The sequence below is a fragment of the Argiope bruennichi genome, chromosome X1 (assembly GCF_947563725.1).
Source record: "Argiope bruennichi chromosome X1, qqArgBrue1.1, whole genome shotgun sequence".
NCBI lineage: Eukaryota > Metazoa > Arthropoda > Arachnida > Araneae > Araneidae > Argiope > Argiope bruennichi.
Genome location: NC_079162.1, coordinates 133,234,913 through 133,255,302, shown reverse-complemented (window position 1 = coordinate 133,255,302; position 20,390 = coordinate 133,234,913). Strand labels below are relative to the sequence as shown.

At 27.5% G+C, this 20,390-nt stretch overlaps 1 protein-coding gene across 1 annotated transcript in view; it reads right to left on the bottom strand.

Moving 5' to 3' along the window:
- LOC129958932 (serine/threonine-protein kinase STK11-like) overlaps positions 1-18,333 on the bottom strand; it is a 60,128-nt gene extending 41,795 nt beyond the window's left edge. The window contains exons 1-3 of the mRNA XM_056071677.1: positions 17,606-18,333; positions 16,330-16,503; positions 1,349-1,481 (exon numbers count right to left, since the gene is read on the bottom strand). Coding sequence (XP_055927652.1) covers positions 1,349-1,481; positions 16,330-16,503; positions 17,606-18,042 — 744 coding nt within the window. The 5' untranslated portion in view covers positions 18,043-18,333. The remainder of the gene's footprint in view (positions 1-1,348; positions 1,482-16,329; positions 16,504-17,605) is intronic.
- Between the last annotated feature and the right edge of the window lie 2,057 nt (positions 18,334-20,390).

Here is a 20,390-nt window from a genome sequence, read left to right as displayed (position 1 = left end):
AAATGCTTAAAATTAAATCTAGAATTCCTGAGTTTTTTTATGCAGCTACTTTATTTTATTTCAATAGAAATATTTCTGGAATAATTTAAATGTCTAGTAACTTCTCAGAGATTGAAATGAAGGTATAAAGATTTTAATATTTCTCTTCTGATATAGAAAAACTACTAATTATTATTTTTGAGATTTTAACAACCTCTTTCAATATTTTAAAATTAGAATTATAACTTTTAATGAATGATTAATTATAAATAATTAAATCAATCATTTTCATAAATTATGAAAAATAATGGTGAAACCAAAAGCTTACTTAAAAATCAAAACCAAAATGTATTTTTAGCCAGAATATATCCAGTTGAAGCATTAAAATTTAAAACTGAAAAAAATTATAAGTCGTGGAATCTTTAACACTGTGTTTGACTAATACATTAGTGACTGGGAAGTATATATACCCATGGCTCCAGTGGGGGGGAGTAAGCATGAAGACAAAACAAAGTGTTTTGTCACTTTTCAATGTAAAATATAATGACAAAGTGAAAAAAAGTTAGTTTTTCTGCATCATTTGTGACGAATGTGAGTGAAGAAGTAATAATTTGTATAGGATGCTGATTACCTTCATAATACCATTCTGTCAGAAATGAAACTTCAAGTAATTCTTCTTGTCAAAATGTTTAGTAAATTCTTGGATCAAATATTTAGACGAATAGATGGGCCCAACTATAAACATTTATTATTATAAAGTTACAAAATTATATTAAGTTAAAATATTAAGAAATTTATAAAGTTAAAAAATTAAGAAACAGGGGAAAAGACTAAAGTTTTCAATCGAGTACTAATCACAAATGAAATTATGCACTCATTCCATACCTCTTAGGAATGTTACTTAAAAAAAAAAAATGCTGCCAAAGCAGGGTTTACAAGACTTATTAGTGCCAACAATGATTATAACAAATGCTGGACGAAATCTTCTGACCCTAAGGGGTACGACACAAAAAGGTTAAGGGATTTTACGAGGCAATTAGGGTTCAGCTGAAAAGTTCAAGTGGAGGAACGAAATACAAACTCGTTGCTGATACAGCAGTTATACCAAGCCGTAAGGAAACATAAAAAAAAAAAAAATCTGGTACAACAGTTGTACCGCTTGTAAGCTAAAGGTTTTTATTTTTTAAAATATATATAATATTAAATTTTTTAAATACTAGATTATCGATTTCATACAATATCAAAAAATGTCTCCAACTTTGATTTTAGGTAACAGTGTACATGCATCATGATTAGCCATATGCACAGATGTGAGGTTACATAAATGCATGAAATAAAAATATTTTTGAATAAAAAATAATTAAATTACTTCAGCAACTCCTAAATCTGATATTTTCAAAGTTCCACAGTTGGCAAGCAACAAGTTTCCAGGCTTAATATCCTTATGTACAACACCTTTTCCATGTAGATATTCTAGACCATCCAGAAGCTGGCAGAAGTAACTATTAAACACATAAAAAAAATGTGAAATATAAATTTTAACATACATAAGTTTAATTATTTTATGATAAAAAATAAGGTACAGCTAATAACTCGTGACAAAAAATGTAAAAGCACATATATGCGCGGGGGGGGGGGGGGGGGGGTGCTTCTCATCTTCAACAAATTTTTCATTAGATCATGAACTGATTACTTCTATTAAGAAAATTTCTTCCGTGAATAAAATTTCAGCATGATTATATTCTTTCCTTACTACAGTGGCAAAATTTCTACGGCATATAACTAATATTTCATCAAATGTTTGTTTTACTATGTATATTCAATTAATTAAAAATATATAAAATGAGCAACGATGAAAAATTTTTTTGCCTTCATATTTATGAACTGTTTAAAATCTGGATATCAGTTCTGAAACTTAAAATATGAAAATTCCACATTCAACATTAAATTTTGCAATAATTAGAGGTTTCAAGACTAGAAAAAATCTTTCAGCAGCAAAGAACAAGATCTCTACAATAAAACAAATTCCAGGGAGTTTAACAAATCATATTTTCAATAGATATTCTGCAAATTGTTTGAGTGTATGTGTGCGTGTGTTATGCAAATTGTTTAAACAAATAAACTGATAGTAAGAGAAAAACTGTTTCGGAAAGAGATTTTAATATTCCTTTCTACCTTGCATTGCATCTACTCTCAGGTGGGTTTTTTTCCCCCTCCCTTACTACAATACAGAATTTCTGGAAGATGCTCATGTTATAAGGACTTGAAAGCATTTGAAATATTATTTGAGAAAAATGTAATTTATAATTTAAAAAAAAGTTATTTAAAGAAAAAAAAATACTTTTATAAAAATAAAATCTCAAGTTATATCCATCAGTAAATAGCAATTTTCACCAGGAGATTCTTCCAATGAGTTTTAACAATTTTAGATTTTTTTGTCTAAAAAATAGAACCACAATTTTATTTGAGATAGCTTTAACTCAAAAACAAGTTGAATTTCATCTAATTAAATTTCAAATGGAGTCAGTCAATTCAAGTGATGCTAAAACCACATAATATCTACAACCGTCTGACTTTTGGCATTTCATCAGCATTTGAGGTGAGGATTGCTCTGCCATTAACATATTACGCCAAGAATGTTTGATATCTTTCACAGCAGAATGTTCAATCTTGTTATATTTTTAATTATGTGCTTGCAAGTTTAAATTCTCATGTCTTTCAGAAATGTTTATCTGTGAAAATTAAAATAAATTTCTAGTCTAAAATAGATTAAAAGGTTTTGATTCATTTTGAAGCACAATAACATATTATATAAAACAGTGTTTCACTTTAAAATAAAACTGCCTACTTTTATTTAGAATGGTTTGAATATTGTTATTTTTATTTGGGATAATAATGTAGAGCTTCTATGACCAGGACCAGTTAACTTCGTTAAAGGAAATTTTCTAGACTAAAAAAATCATTTTTAATAAATATTTCTCTTATTGTTGTAATTATTGATAACTAAATTTCACATAATTCTTGGAAACAAAATTTAAGATATAAACTCCTTGATTTTTGTAGTGAGTAATCTGATACAAAGTACACAAGATTATAAAATTTAACTATAATGCACATCGAGAAAAGATTTCTAAAATCCAGATTATATTATTTTAACTAGAGGACCATTTGGTTTGAGGAAAAGGTGTCTTCAGATCTATTTAATTGTCTTTTGATACACAGAAATATGATCATGTACCTCTGATAATTCTTGCTGCATCATGCAGAAAATTAGCAACTGATTAATAAATAGCTCTTATTTATTTGATTAATATCAAATGAACTAACAAAGGAATTTACTTACTCTTTACTACAAAGTATTTAAAAATCGTATCATATGCCAAAATCAAATATATCAGAAACACAGTTTACAATATGAAAAAGTTAACTGAATTTTAATGGATACCTTACAATTCAACTTTTTTCTTCTTTATAATTATGGATCAGAATCAAATGTTCAGCAAGTACAAATGCTCTTCAATGGTAATTAATACCTTAACTGCTGCATTTCAAATCAGAAGTCTCATTCACTGATTTTCACATTTTATCAATCAATAACTTTCTAAATATGCTATAAAATAGGTAATTTTATTGAAAGGCATTATTTCACACTACAGTAGTGTTTTTATTTTTATTCTGAATAAACAAGGCATACTTAATTCATGTATAGGGTGACTCTTTTTTAAAAAATGAAGATAATATCAATGATAACATAAATAAGAGTGAAGTAAATATTTACTTTAAGAGTAAAATATACTTTTTTACCATCAAGATGATGTAATTTCTTCACTGCCATATTTCAATCTTACTTAATTTTTTAAAAAATGTCTCTTGACATAAAAAACAGTATTTTAGAGCTTTTTCATTAACTAAAATTAACTTGTTATTTTTCAAAGAATTAAAAAAAAAACTATTTCAATTTAATCAACAATTTAAAAAACTTTTTCAAAAACTAAAATTTATACCCCCCCTTTTTTTCTTTTGATGCAGTCACAAAATTATATTGTTATCTTTAATAACATGCTTATATAATTAAGTGAAAACATATTTAATAGATGAAACAACACTTCAAATATTAAATGATGTTTGAATGGATATTTTTTAGAGCAATTATTACTACATTTAGTTAATATCAATTCAAGTATTATTTTCAAACACATACTTATCTTGTATTTGATGCAAGAATACATTAAAATCAATTACTGAAGCTCTCTCAATATGAAAACACAAAACATTAGTAGAGTTCATATTTCCATTGAGATACTTCACCTTATCAAAATTTGTATAATTAACATTATAATTACATGGATGGTAATTCAATGCAGCAAGATGCTTCCATTAAATCTCCATCAGGCAACAGCAAAGAGAGTATCCAAATTTTATCTTAAAAAATAAGCACATTTTTAAGCATCTTTAGAGTAAAAAATAAGAACCAATACTAAGGAAATGTGTGTTATGATGAAAGTTGAGCAAAATTATCAAATTTTATGTGCATATAAATATAGAATAACAATAATCTAATATATAAAAAAGAATGAATGTTAGTATTTTATATGCTGCTGTACCATTCATCTGATTGCAATAAAACTTTGTCAATGTATTGCTTGCCCTTGCGCAAAGGTTATAAGCATAGCACAATAATTATATCTAATATATAAAAAAAAATGTTGATTTAATGACAACATTTATGTGCTAACCCATTATTTGCATCAGAAGACCAACATGTGACAAGAATTGAGGCAACTTTTCTTAATGGAAAGTCGAATGGTGAAGATGTGTTCATTCCACGCATTCCCATTATTCTCAACAATGTACCTTTTGATTTCAAACAATGTTTTCCATGTTTTTCACAAAGCCAGTTGCATGTTGGATGCTCACGAATCGGAGAGCCAAGAAATTTATTTGCTTTTGCTGAAGAAGGAAAAAACAAAAAATATTGTCTACCCCAAAATACTTGAATAATAAAGTAAAAAAATAAATAAATATTATTTATACTTTTCCTTTATATACGATTCAAGTTCAATGAATGCATTCTTTGTTGACAAGAAAATAAATATTAAACAAGATAGCTATTTCAGATTTCAACTGATATTTCCAAAATTATTTCTTCACTGGTAGCAACACACTGGGTACCAGCTAGTTCTATATATTTTTTTTAAAAACAGTCAAATAAAATTACTTTAAATGCTTGTATCATGAAAAATCTTATAGCACATTCACTGCACATTTAAAATTATTTTATTATACTGTTGTTAGCTGTTTTACAAAAAAAAAAAAAAAAAAAAAAAAAGGAAAAAAAAAAAACATTAAACCAGTATTTCATTGACATATCAGCTCCTCAGGAGGGAAGGGGTTAAGAACATAAATCTAGAAAATAAAAATCCTGCTAAGTTTGTTAAATGTACACATTTTTTTTTTTATCCCTTTTCAGAAATTTTACCACCTTATTCTTTCAATTTGTATTGCTTTTTCATCAATATATCTTCTTTTTGAAAATTAAAAATATATAATATATATATATATATATATTAATCTTCAAAAAGAAAGAAAATAATAATAATAATAAAACATCTGGACAAAAAAAGGAAAGAGTGAGAGAGAGATCAAATGGGTCACCCATTACAAAAAATATTAGTCCTAGAGGAAAACATTTATCTGTAATCTAACAGCTTTTCAGATCCTCTAGTCTGACACTCCCCTTGACACTTATAGTATTATTTTTACTTCTCTTTCCTTGCTATATATGAAACATGCATTTATTGGAATCCACGTGGCAACAGGATGAGTCTCTCTTTTCATACAAGACCATTATTGCTTCGAAATTTCTCAATCTATACATCTAGTTTTACATTCTGGAATGTCTGTTATTTTGTACACTGATTTATTTAATAGTTAATGGCAACTTTAACTATTAAATCGAAGAACTGTGAAAAAGAAATGGAACATTTGAGAATTCTATTAGATGAGGTTGAGTCTTCTCAAAAAGAAAGTGATCAAGCTAGTGGAAATGAACTTGATGCTAAAATATGCAGTTTACAAAACAGCAAAAGTGAATTTGTGCAGAATGAAGAAGATTACGAAAATTCTGATTTTTAAAAAAAGTACCTTAAAAAGTAAAAATAAAATAAGTTTATGGAAAAGAAATAGCAAATCAAAAATGGAAAATGTGTTCTCAAAATATAACTCATTTACCAAAAAAAACATGAAAGATATTACATGCAATATAACAGAGCATTTAGAAAGTTGGGAATTGTTTTTTAATACATAGCATTTATAGTATAACGGATATATATTTATATTCAGAAGATATCAGTAAATTGTACCAGAGATTGAGATACCAAGAAGATCAATGAAATGGAAATGGACTTTTATATTTATGCATAAACAGGGTGCGTAGTGAGAAACTTCTGCAAAAATTAAGTACTTTTTAGGCACCTTAGCTCAAAAAAATGAAGCATCTTTGTATAAGTATGTATATGTCAACTGCATATTTTCTAAGCATAGTATTTTTTTCCCCTATTTTATAACAATGCATAGATTTTATTAAAAAAAATTCTTAAAAATTAATTTTAAATGCTTATTTTTGAAATTTTAATATTTATTTATGTATTTGCACATCTTTTATTGAAAAATAATGCCTTTTTAGATTTGACAAAAACATAGAAATGATCATAAAAATGAGAAAAAAATTAACATAAAAAAATTAAGTAAACTTTTATAAGATTAACAATAAAGATCTATAAGCCTTTTTAACATTTCTTAAAATTAAAATATGAAAATGTCGATAGTGATGTAGAAGCTCAGCATGACCACAAATTTTGTAATTGATTGATTTTTATATAAGCAACAACAATTAAGATCCAACATGGCTGGGATGGAAAGAGTAAATTTCTCCAGCGCTGACTGATTCTATTAAGTAATTTTATTTGCAATCTTATAAAGCTAAGAGCTAAAGCATTCCTATGGCTATCATCATACGACTGGCCATGTTCTAAAAATAAGCCTCCCTGGCATGCGGTTGCAAGTATACGAAATACGAATTTGGGCTTTAGACGTATTCTACCCAATTGATTAAACAAAAATTGGACTCAAAACTACACTTATAGTCGCAAAATTACGTACCAATTTTGCTACATTTAAATCGTTACATTTTTGAGTTATTGTGTTTACATATTTCTGAAAGTACAGATTGACATGCGGCAAACCCCTTGTTGGATTTGGCTCAAATTTTGACAGATGTTTATACAATAGATATTAAATCTGCGTAACAACTTTTAACGATCTAGCTCTTTTCGTTTTGCAGTTATCATACTAACTTATATTCGAACAGTCGGACAGACAAGCAGATTTCCTCTAAACGGATGTTGCTGAAACTTTCATAGAAATCTACAAGTTTGGTGGTGTGAAGACCATATACCAAATTTCATCCATCTAGCTCAAAGTGTTTTTGTGTTATCTTCGTCACAAATATACATTTTCTGTAAATGTGTTTTCGAATTCAAGGAGCTATGAAACGTGGAGATTCATTAAAATCTCGAATTCGAATTTTTTTGACGATGGAAATATTTTCTCTAAATTTTGTATACGAGAAAGTAAAAAGGCCACTTGAAGCTTTTTTTTAAATTTCTTGAAGCAAATGCGAGATAATATATCACATTGCTTCAAAATTTAATAAAACATTTCAAGAATTTTATTCAATGAATATGCTTTAAATTTTTTAAGTTTAAATAAAAGCTAAGAAAGCAATTTTTTTTTTCTTTTACTACAATTCTAACAGCTTCAGAATAATGTTATTCAACGATTTGAAAAAGCAATATCATTTGGAATTTCATTATAATAAAAATCTTTGTTATAAATAGTGTTCAAAACTAAATTCTCAGAAATTATTTTTTTTTAATTACATTCAACCAAACAAAACTTTTATTATTCAAAAGCTATTCTTTTTTTAACCTTTAAAACTGTGTTAAAATAATTTTTATGCGATACTCTGCTTTGATGTTATGATGAAAATACATTAAAACTCTATTTTTTAATAAAACTTCGAATTAAAAGTTTGAGAAATTCGTTCTTAACATGCCTCTAATGGTCAAAAAATAACTTCCCGAATTTCATGCTCCTAACTTCAATGGCTTTATGCTGAGCGTTGCTCAGGACAAGACTTTATATATAAAAAGAGATTTGATTGAGGAAAAAATTTCTATAAGATTCAAAATCATTATAAAATAATAAAACATAAATCCTAAAAAAAAATGTAAAGAAGTTTTTTTTATTTATTTAAAAATATTTAAGTACCAGACCCAGCAGTTTCTTTTTCTCTTAATCAAAACAAATTTGGCAAGATTAGTCCAACAAATAAAAATGTTCAAATGGATGGGGACATCAAAAAATAGCGCAAAGGATATTACGATCATTGAAAATGTAAGGCTTCAAGTTAAAATTTCATCATACTAGACTTTACGCGATTGACTAATGTAATTACACACCACAATTAATTACAATTCAATATAGTACAGTTGAATACCTATAGTAGGTCGTTCAAGTGATTGCTCAAAAACGACATATTAACGAGAATGATAATTGAATATGTTAGTCTTTTTAAAGCAGATTTTCCCATGTTCGATATACCATTTTGGCGCATCAAATTCATCCTGGTATTTTCATATTTTCCATTGATCGGACTAATCTACATATTTTTCTTTAACAACACATAAAAGTTTAAATATATACTTACCAAGCTAATAAATTCTTCAACATTTAAAACATTAAAAATTGAATGTTTTTCGATTCGCAAAAATTATGGCATAGTTCGCATTTTGTACTACCCCTTCCAAATAACTATTCCAGTATTTTAATAAAGGGCAATACACATTGTTGAAAAAATTGAAGGGAAAAAAATCACTAAGCATTATCTTAAAATGTGCTGGAACTCTTGGAATTCTTCCCTTTTGTTGGTTTTCTTTTTGATATATCTGGTAAACAAACCTTTACGACCATGATTTCGAATTGTCATATTCAACTTATGGGGGGAACAAAAAAAAAAAAAAAAAAAAAAAAAAAGGAAAGCTTTCTTTGTTTTCACGAGAAAAGTAAGCACTTTTAAGGTGCTTAAAAATGGTTTTCAAATTTAAGCAATTTTTATGATACTACACACCCTGATAAAGCACCATATACAAATGAGTAATATTCATAGGCTATTGATGTATCAGACATTAAAATTTTATAGAACATAATGTCACATAAAAGATTTATATTCCCATTCAGGTGCTTGCAGTAAGTTAATGAGACAGTTTTTCATGAAATTCAAAGAGTAGACAAACTAGTAGCCTTAAAATAATTTTTTACCGCTTTCACTGAAAATTGCTGTATCATTGTTGAACATGCCATAATTCATGAAAAATTAGAGAAATTCCATGGCGATGTTCTTTTCATCAATATATATTTTAAAAAAATAAGATATGCAATCAGAATCTTTGTCTTAGTAGAACCCAAAACATTTTATTGCTATAAGACGGAAATATATGCTGGACAACAACTGGAAGGTACATTCGGGTGTAAAAGTTTGCCATTTGCAATTGCAAAAATACTTGTGCATTTCTTTGTTTGCATAAGGCAAAAACATGAGGACTGATAATTGGTATACATGCTATCCTCTAACAAAAGAACATTTTTCAAAGAGGCTGACCACTGCAGGATTCCTGAAAAGTAACAAGGTTGAAATTCCCATTAAGTTCTTATAAACAAAAACTCAATACTTAAAAGTCCACTCCTCTGCATTCGGATTTCAAAAGAAAATGACAAATACTATATGTGCCTAATATATCAAAATATGTAATATTATTTACTATGCATTGTGATGACATTATTGATGAAAATATTAAGAAGCCAGAAATAATTCAGTTTTATGGTGCAACAAAAGAGGGGAGTTAATGAAATACCATCATTATACTAAAAAAAAAATCAACAGGTGGCCAGATGTAGTTTTTTTTTTTATTGCATGTTGGACATTGGAATTAAGAGTTGTTCTATCATCAACAAAAAGCCCTCCCTTGCAATGTACAAGTAAGGGAAAGTTTCTGAAGAAATTAGCATTATCTCTTACAGAACTACACATAAAAGATAAGAAAAAATATGCAAGTGCTTCCAAAAATATTATGTGAAAACATGAATGAAGCAGCTTCTAGTGGATTGAAGGAGATTCTATAAAAATGGTCCAAACACAATACAGGCCAATGAGTTATATGCCCAAGATCTAAAGGGGGAAAAAAAGCATAAAATTTAACAATTTTATTTGTAAAAATCATTCCGATGTTTTTAAGAAGTGTATGTAGATTTAAAATTCTTGATAAAGGTATGTAGTTCTTTTGAATGGAAAATTTTCTAGATGTTAAAAAAGTTCTCAACTAAAGAAGTATACTTTTTAAATGAGATAATACATTTATTATTCACAATCAAATGATTTTATTAAAATTTATAACATTTTTTAAAAGTAAAAACTGATTGGGACGATTCAGTCACCCAGAGCAATCTCCAACATAAGTGTTGGGTGCATGCTTTCTGTCAGGTTGAAGCTTTTATATAAAAACCATTAAAAATATCAGGTTTTTAAAGACTTAAAAAATGCTACACACTCTGAAAAATAAATCCGGATATCCACAGGTGTAGAAATATATTTAACTTCCATTTTGAAGTCCCGAAACAATCCTGTAACCACATTCAGACTGTGGTTACAGGATCTAGAATGTAGATCTATGTAGAATTTAATAATTTCAATAAAGCATACGCAGTAATATTGGAAAAAAGTTTCACACATTTTACCAATAGATAAAATTGCCATACACCTACTCTAATCCTTATTATGATTGCCTGAAAAATAGTAAATAGTTAAAGATGAAAATAGCTTTTATTTGTTTTATCATTATTATTATTCTACTTGAAAAATATTTATCAACATTTCCAAAGGCTAAAAATAATTTTAAATTGATTTAATCTTATTTTATATAGGGGGTCAGGTTTTGCAAAATTCTTTAAGGATCATAATATTTGGATTAAAATTGCTATTTATTTCCATCATCAAGCAGTTTTCTCTTGATTGAATAAGATTATTAGATGACACTGAACAAAGATTCTTCAAAAATACTGGTGCAGAAATTCATAAATAAAGTAATAAAACAAGACAAATTAATTTTTAAAAATTAGTCTAAAAGTAGCATTTATCATCAATTCCAAAAACATTAATGCTAATGCAGAATTAAATAAGGTGTAATTATGCAACCAATAAAAAAAAAATTATCTACTAAGAATGTGATCCGATACATTACAAATTATATAAAATATAAATCAATATTTCTAAACTAAAAGCTAAGAACTAATGACAAAACAAAACTAATCATACAAATCAAATTATTCTAATTAAAAATGAATGCACAAAACAATCACAGCAATCGTTTTTCAAAAAAAAAAAAAAAAATCAGTTTAACAATTGTAACCAAGTAAACAAACCCACAAGGCACAGATATTCCGGATTGTTTTGGTTGGTGCGGCTCATTTGGGCAGTAAATCGCCAGTGCTCCAATAGAATAATAACTTGGAATCTATTAATTCTGATTTTTTTTTTTTCAAGAAAGATACAAATAAATAGGTATGAAATGCTTTGAAACTGAATACCCATCAAAGTCAATTTGACTGCTGGGAAAATTTTTATAAAAGGGAACATTAGATATTTCCACCATTTGATTATACAATAAATTCAACATTCATTTATTTTTGGGATAATCTATTCTATTTCCTGAATCAGTTCTCATACAAAATGAATATTATTTACGGCAAGATGTCCCAATTTAAGCGACATACTTAACTTTCTGATGTTTAGTTTTAAAAATATCTTGCACATGTTAGGTCAAGTTTTAACTGTTATTTTAAATATCAAGTTTACACTACCTAAGACTACTCATTCAAAAAATTTACTGTATATTTTTGAATATAAACAATCCAAGTATAAGCTGTGAATGAGTTTTTTCTACAAAAATTATCAAGGTTCCAAACTTGTTTATAAATCGAAACAAAATCAAATTTTAAAAAATCTTGCCACTTTCAAAATTATCCCTATGAAAACATATATAACCAAGCAAGTTAAATGGATGGAATATTTTCCAATCAAGTTGCTAAAAAATAAAATTCCAGATATTAATGACGATAATTGTAACCTTGAGTATCTATCTGAAGCTAGCACATTTTTTTTTTTTTGATATTTGATGTTTTGGATATGATCTATTCTATATGTGCTGCTCTTATTTTCTGTGCCATTTTATAATTTGTTTGACAAATGACAAAGTTTTATACAGTAAATTTCAAACCACAAATAATCATGCTTCAAGAAAATTTTAATAACAACATGGCTGTTCAGCATTTCTCCAAAAATCCTTCATCCAATGCAAAAAGCAAGCAACAGCAAAGAATTCCAAAAATAAAACAACTAATTTTCATCAGAAAAAAGAAAACTAATTTCACCTCCACCACAGTTTAGCTTTAAAAAAAATTCCAAAGTTCTCAACTATATTGTATGAATTCTTTTTCTGATGTATACATACATACATTTCATATCTTCACTAGTTTTTTAAAAGATTTAGTATTTTTTATTCTAATATTTCAAACTGCATCTTTTCTGAAACTTATTACTTTAAATTTTAGAAAATAGATCAGCAGCAAATAGAAATTTTACTATACTTCATTTTATTATGGAACATAGCTATTTATAAAAGTATCAATAACGGAAAATTTTTGCTAGCATTTTGCATAAAATGTAAATATCAATCAGGGTATGCAGTGAGAAACTACTGTAAAAATTAAGCACCATAGCAAATTAATAAATAATAATAATAATAATAATAAAATGTGCCTTAGTGCATAAATAAATCTGCATATTTTCTAAGCATAGAATGTTTTCTGTTTTAAAATAATGCATTCATTTTAAATATGTATTGCTTGAATTTTAATATTTCTGCATTTGTACAACTTCCATAGCAAAACTAATGACTTCTTTTTGATTTTGACAAAAACATTAACACTGAAAACATCAGCATTTTACCAATACATTGGAACTGCTATTGGAAATCGATTATTTGACTCCTTGCAGTAGATTTAGTGTTAAAACAATCAGAAAAAAAAATTCAATACAGAAAAAAATTAGCTAAATTTTATAAAATTAACAATAAAAATCTATGATATTTGTCAACATTTCTTAAAATCAACAAATTACCAGTTCATTTAGATGGGTATATGAATTTTGAAAAATGTTGAAATTGATGTAAAAGCATAACATGACAAAAAAAAAAAAAATGTAAATGATTTTCATATACGCAACAACAAATAAGATTTGACATGGCTAGAATGGTAGACATTCGTTTCTATAACTCACTATATTTAATAACTTTCCTGACAGTCTAACAAAGCTAAGAACCAAAGCATTCTGGAATGGCAACACCATCATAAGCTTCTCAAAAATTGTCCCAAAATCGAAAATAGAACAATGCCATGCTCTAAACAAGGTTAATATAACATTTTTTTAATAAAAAAGAATAATAGCATTCAGAACTGGTCAGACTATATATATATATATATATATATATATATATATATATATATATATATATATATATATATACACTTACAAAAAAAAATGTCTTGCTTCTATTTTGGAAGTTTATTGAAAGTCCTTTTCAAACATTTAACATTTCAAAAATTTAATAAAAAAACCCTTTTTTTAATATATATGTAAAAAAAAAAAGTCTTACTTAAACTTTAAAAAATTATAGAAAAACATAATAACATATTTTACAAATAAATGAAAATGCTTTAACAAGTCCTAATTTTAATAAATAACAAACAAATTCAAGTTTAAAAAAAAAAAAAGTAGCTCTGCAGTTAGAAGCAAAATGAAAATAAAGAATGCCAGTTTAAGCATTTTGTGAAGCCAATATAAGAAAATATATTGCACTGCTTCAAAATTTAACAAAACTGGTCAAATGATGATTCTTATTTAATGAATTGCTTTACAATTAAAGCACAGAAAGTTTTTTTTTATTGCAACATCAACAGCAATAAAATAAAGTGGCTCAATAATTTGAAAAAGTAATGAAATTGTTTTGAATTTCATTGTAATAAAAACCATTGTTAAAGTATCCCCAGAACTAATTTTTCAAAAATTACTAAAACTAAAAAACAAAACGCATTCACTCAAACAAAATTGGTAGCAATGCATGTGTGTGTGTGTTAACTTTTAAAAAATTATAAAAATTTTTGTGCAATATGCTTTGATATTAAGGGGAAAATAAGATTAAAATTGTCATTTTTTTAACTAAAAATTTTGAAAAATCTGTTCTTAGAGGGTGTCAAATATCCAAGAAACTTCCCAAATTTCATGCTTCTAACTTCAATGGTTTTTATGGTGCATTGACTTATCATTTAATCCAAACCTTTGCATATAGATTTCATTGGGGGAGGAGAGTTACAAAGAAAAAAAAGCATTATAAAATAATAGAATCTGAATCCCAAAAAACAAATGTTTTGAATAACATTTAAAAAAATTCTAAGCACCATATTTAAAAGAATTTTTTCTTACTAAAAATTAAAATTTAGTAAGATTGGCCCAACAAATAATAATTTTCAAATGAATGGGGAGATTTAAAAAAAAAATTTTTTTTTTAAAAGTTAAAATCTTATCATGGTAGATTTTATGCAATCGATTAACATAATTACACACAGTATAGAATATCCCTTTAACAGGTCATTTAAGGGATTGCTCCAAAATAACATACTAAAGAGAATGATGATTAAATATGCATCGTACTAAAGAAGCTTCAATGTAAGTGTTTCTAGAGAAGCTTCTCGCACATTGTTAAAGAAAGAAGTGGCAAAAAAAAAAAAAAAAACCTGATTAAGATTAAGAATTATCTTAATATGTGTGGAACTGGATCTATTTCACCTTGGATTCTTACTCTGAATTCTTTCCTTTTAATGGTTTTCATTTTTTGATACATTCCATAAACAAACTTTTACCACCATGTTTTGAAATTATTACATTCAACATGCGGGGGGTAAACAAAATACTTTGCCTTTCTCAAGAAAATTAAGCACATTTAGGGACCTTTTTTCAAAATTAAGGACTTTTAAAGTGCTTAAAAATGTTTCTTAAATTTAAACAGTTTTCACGATGCTATGTGCCTTGAGTAATGGGCAGCATACATCTACCTACAATAATTTCTACTAATAATAAAAGACAAAGTGTGTCTATGGATATATTAGCACTCTATAAGGCAAACTGTTAGAGCTGGAACTACACATTTGGTAGAGATATACTTAGAAATATAAAAATATGCAACTTCAAGCAAATTTTAAATAAAAAATTAAGAGAATTTAACACTTTTTCACCATAACTGCAGGGACTATTATAGCACAAACATAAAAATTACATCATTTTAATATTCAAAACATTGCTTTTTCAATAATAACCAATTTAGTTTGCTGTAAAATATATTTTTTTTATCCATTTTTAAAATATATGCATGATGAAATAATATCAATGTACTCAACTCATTTTTATTTTGAAATAAAAAATGAAGTCAAAAATACTATAGACCAAGACCAACTTAAATTTACATTTCCTGAGCCACAATCCTTAACGGAAGGTTGTAAAACAATGAGGAACAATAAAATAAAACAACATTGAAATCATATCATTCCGAAATTAAATGCCAAAACTAAACTCTTGTATGCAATAATTATAACAACCATTTGATAATTTTAAAGATCAAATAATACAGCATAACTCTGAAAAAAGTAATATTTCCTTCAAAAGTAAAGAAGAATTTATCTAAAAAATATTAATATTATAAGCTTAGGAAACTTGGAATTATTAGCAGAATTAGATGGCAGGGCAAACAAATATTAATAAGAAAATTCCATAGAAAATCTGCAAAATGACTAAAAAAAGACCACAAATTATTATGAAAATACTTTTGAATAATTTTTGTTTATACAAATTTACATAAGATCATATATGCATGTTTGACTTAACAAATATTATATTTTTATAATTGCAAATATATTTTCTTTAATAAAAGATCAGTCAATTCTTTCATTTTATGTGTGCATTAAAACTTCTTTTTCTTTACCAATAAATTTTTTTCCCATTTAAAAAATAATAGAATAAAAGACGAGAAAGGACAATTGAGGAAAATTCATAAAGTATATAATCTCTCAGTAGATAATAAAGAATTTAATGCATTATCACAAATAATGAAGTTTAAAACTTACCCATGAGATTGCCAAATAGGAAATTTTTTTTCAGGAGATGAATCCAAAAGCTCTTGTAAAACAGACACACAATATTCAAATATTAAGTACAGTTTTTGTTTCTCTTCATTAAACATAACTTCAATTAATTCAATTACATTCTTGTGACGCAATCTTCTTAGAAGAGATATTTCTCTGGAAGAAAATTTTAAAAAATGCATTAAAACCAAATAATTCCTTGATTAGTAATTCTGTATATATACATTTTTGTGTGTGTGTTTGTGAAAATTTCAAAAGTATTCAAAAGTATGCAACTGAAAGATCTAACAAAATTGCTAAGCTTTATACATAAATAGCAAGGCAGCAAACAAGATTCAATAAAAAAAAAAAAGCCATGCACCATATATAATATTTAATAATTTTAATATATATATATTTTCTTACTGCTACTTCTCTAATAAAAAGTAAATAATATTCAAAGATAAACACAAAATTGAGAAAATAAATTTAATTACATTCATCTTAAAAAGAACTAGCAAACTACAAATATTCACTTAAAAAACTCTATTTAATAATCAATTTTTAATACTATAAACTATTCAAAATACTATACTATAAGATCATTCAAAATTAATGAACAGACGAAATTAACAGGAATATTTTCTTACAACTCAAAATAACTGCTGTTTTCTTCATTTAACACAAACCATAGAAAAATAATTCAACTTGGCATCATTAATATTTTAATTTGAAGCAAGATGATTTATAAAAAATGTTGAAATTAAATGAGGGGAAAAAATTAAGTATGAGAAAATGTCATGGACCAAAACACAAAAGTTATTAATCTTTAATGTTAAACTTTTGCCAAATAAATAAAATCCAACTTGGTTTCTATAACTCAATGGTATTCATGATTAAAAAAAAATGTTACACATTAAATTACATTTAAAAATCGATCTTGGCACAGTCATTTTTTAAAAAAATATCAAAACAAGAGAACTTGGTACCAGCTTTCTTGCCAAGGTAGAAAAAATTCTTACCAAACTAATATAGCAAAAAGTTAAAAAAAATATTACCACATTTGACGATTTATTATCTTAAAAAAGTTTCAAATTGGCCTCATCTACCATTATGTACCAAATTCTCCAACAGAAAAAGAAGATATATGTAAGAAAGGGGTGTACAGGATCAAAATAACCCAAAATAACTTGCTTTACAGATTTGATAACAAACATTCAAATGCAGCAATAAGTGCATAACTAAGAAATGAAAATAACGTAAGAGGTGTATATTATACCTATCAACATTTCTTTCTCCATTCGGAATTTTTCGCAGCTTTCTTTTTTTCAATATTTTCACGGCTCTACGGCAAAGTGAAGTAGAGTCTAAAGCTTCTTTTACTTTGCCATAAGACCCTTCCCCTAGGACATCTCCCATCACATACTTCCCGATCATTTTCACTCGTTTCTTTGGAGTAGTACATCGTATTTCTTTAGAATCAAAACGATAAAATGCTACTGGTCCGTTATCCTCATTTAACCAGCTATCTATAGGTTCCCTTTGAGTTCTATAATAATCCTCATCCGAGAGTGCATTAAAATTACATGATGAATTTGCCCCGCCATGTGCACCCTCGGGATGCCAAGCATGTTGAGAGTAGTTTTCATTGCTTTCTTCGTCTGAATCTAAACTAAACTTACATGGACGATATCCGTCACCTTCTGTTTCATCCATGAAAATTTTTGAAACAAAGGAAATGAAAAAGAAAGCAAAAGTGAATAACTATTATAGTACGGCATAACAACTCAGTTATGAAGCCGCAAATAATACTTCAAGTGGAAACATCTAAATAGTTTAAGTCGATTAAAGGAACCCCTTGGTCAATTACTTCGTTTTATTTGCTCTGTAGGCCCCAGAGGCCCACAACCAAGGGGTCAAATTCAAATCGCGAACTTCGGACGGAGCGGTATATTTACATTACGTATTGCCAAATACTGCTCTGCAAAATTCACTTCTAGGATACTACGCTATGCAATTACAAGAAAAATTAATTTGATGCATTTTTTTCCTTTTGTATTTCATATCAGATCAAAATAAAATATATTTCAATTTTTTAAACGATATATTATTTTTCTACTTGATAACTGATCAAAGTTCAATGTTTCATCAAATGGAAAGATTTGAGAATGGTATGTCGTGTTGTATATTTTGCACTGATGGTAGTAAATAGGGATAAGGAATAATTTGCGAATTGTTATTCTGTAAGCAATTTCAAAAAAATCAGAAATGCTACTGACGAACACCACACACTGAGAGTCATATCGATTATAACAAATCATCGATATGCAATTAATCGCAGTTTTTTAGATTAAAAGTATTGAATTACGATATAAAAAAATTATCGATTCGGTCTGTCCAATCTGGTTGAGTTTTGAGGATAGAGGAACAATAGATAAACGACCCTCCCAACACAGAACTCTTATTGATCCAAGTTCAAGAAAAGGATTTCTTAAGTAGTTTTAACGGTACACATTGTCAATATGCAGGGTCTGTCCTCAAAGTGATATTCCTTGAGATAATTCTTCCTAGAAGATATCGGCACTTGAGCTAATTCATTGACTAATGTTGCATGTATTCAAGCATTAAAATAGTTGTCATATTGTAAACTTTTTCAATAAAAATTTAGTGCATTGAAACGTGTGACATCTGGTCATCAATAGAGATGACAAATATTTTAAGAATATCAAAAAGTCACAAATATCAGTGATTACTACTTTTCAAAGAGAGCTGTTACTCAAATCTTTGATATGATTTTACTGGTGATATTTCGATTACAGGTGCTAAATCTATCCAGCTAAGGAACAAGAATTCAGTCATGCATAGAGAAAGTCATTTACACATTGCTCCACGTTCCAGGACCCCCCCCCCCTCTTTCCTTCAATGGTTGTTGCTCCCCTTCAATAATTATTGGTAACAAGCAGAGAGTTTCTTATTCCACAAAGAGTCCTTTGTGCGCTTTCAGTCTGGGGCATTTCGCACTCTTTCCCTGCACTTGGTTTTCAGGGGTTCTTTGACATCTGTTCATTTTACCGCCAATTTGTGGAAACCTTCCAATCGACGTCCACAGATGAGAGTCGTCCTATAATGGATCAGAAGGCAGATTTACGACCAAATCCATAAAGGGAACGGCCGTCAGAACGAGGCTCTCCTGAAGCCATGTCTGATAATGACTACTACTAGAAGCAATACACTGCTTATCTCATTGTGCATAAACCAGATTCCTTCCGAGCTCAAACTTGCACAATAATTTTTTTCCCTTAAAAAGGTTTTGTCAAACATTCAGTGGTGCAAATAAATTCCATATGTGAAATCTCTTAAATGGTTATAAGGCCATAATTACCATCATATATTTAATATTTTTCCATGCCTGAAACGATTTGATATTCACATAATTAAATTGTCTGAGCACTGTTAGTAGGAGAATTCCACTGCCACCAAAGAATGTCCAGTTTTTTTAAACAAATATATGACTTATTTTTAAGTCCTTTTGAAAATAAAAGTGATATTTTAAATAAATTGCCACTGATAAATTTCCCATCATAGATATTTAATTACATCTTGGATGATGCATTGAAATTTATACAAATGTGAATACTTTTTTTAAAATGCGTGGCAGAAAATATAAATGTTAGCATAAGGTATACATCAATGATTTTTATGCATCAGTAATATAGTTGGCAGTGTGGTAAAGATAGAGATGCATATTCCACGATTTTTTGAATAACAAATAATTTTGTTATAGTTATTTTTAAATATTTGTTCCAAATATCTGTTATTTCAATCATATTATTAATTAGTATTAAATATAAAATTTACTAATTGTAATTAATACTTAACTTATTAAATTAAGTCACATGTGATTGAATTAATTTATATATTTCAGCTTACTTTTTAATCTTGATTTTATCAATAGTGAGGGAACTTGAGATTCATTTCACTTTTAGAGATTTTAATAATTCTATCTCACTGCTGCTGTTTTCGATAACGAAGCATTGTCTGGTGTTTATCATGAGGTTTCATGG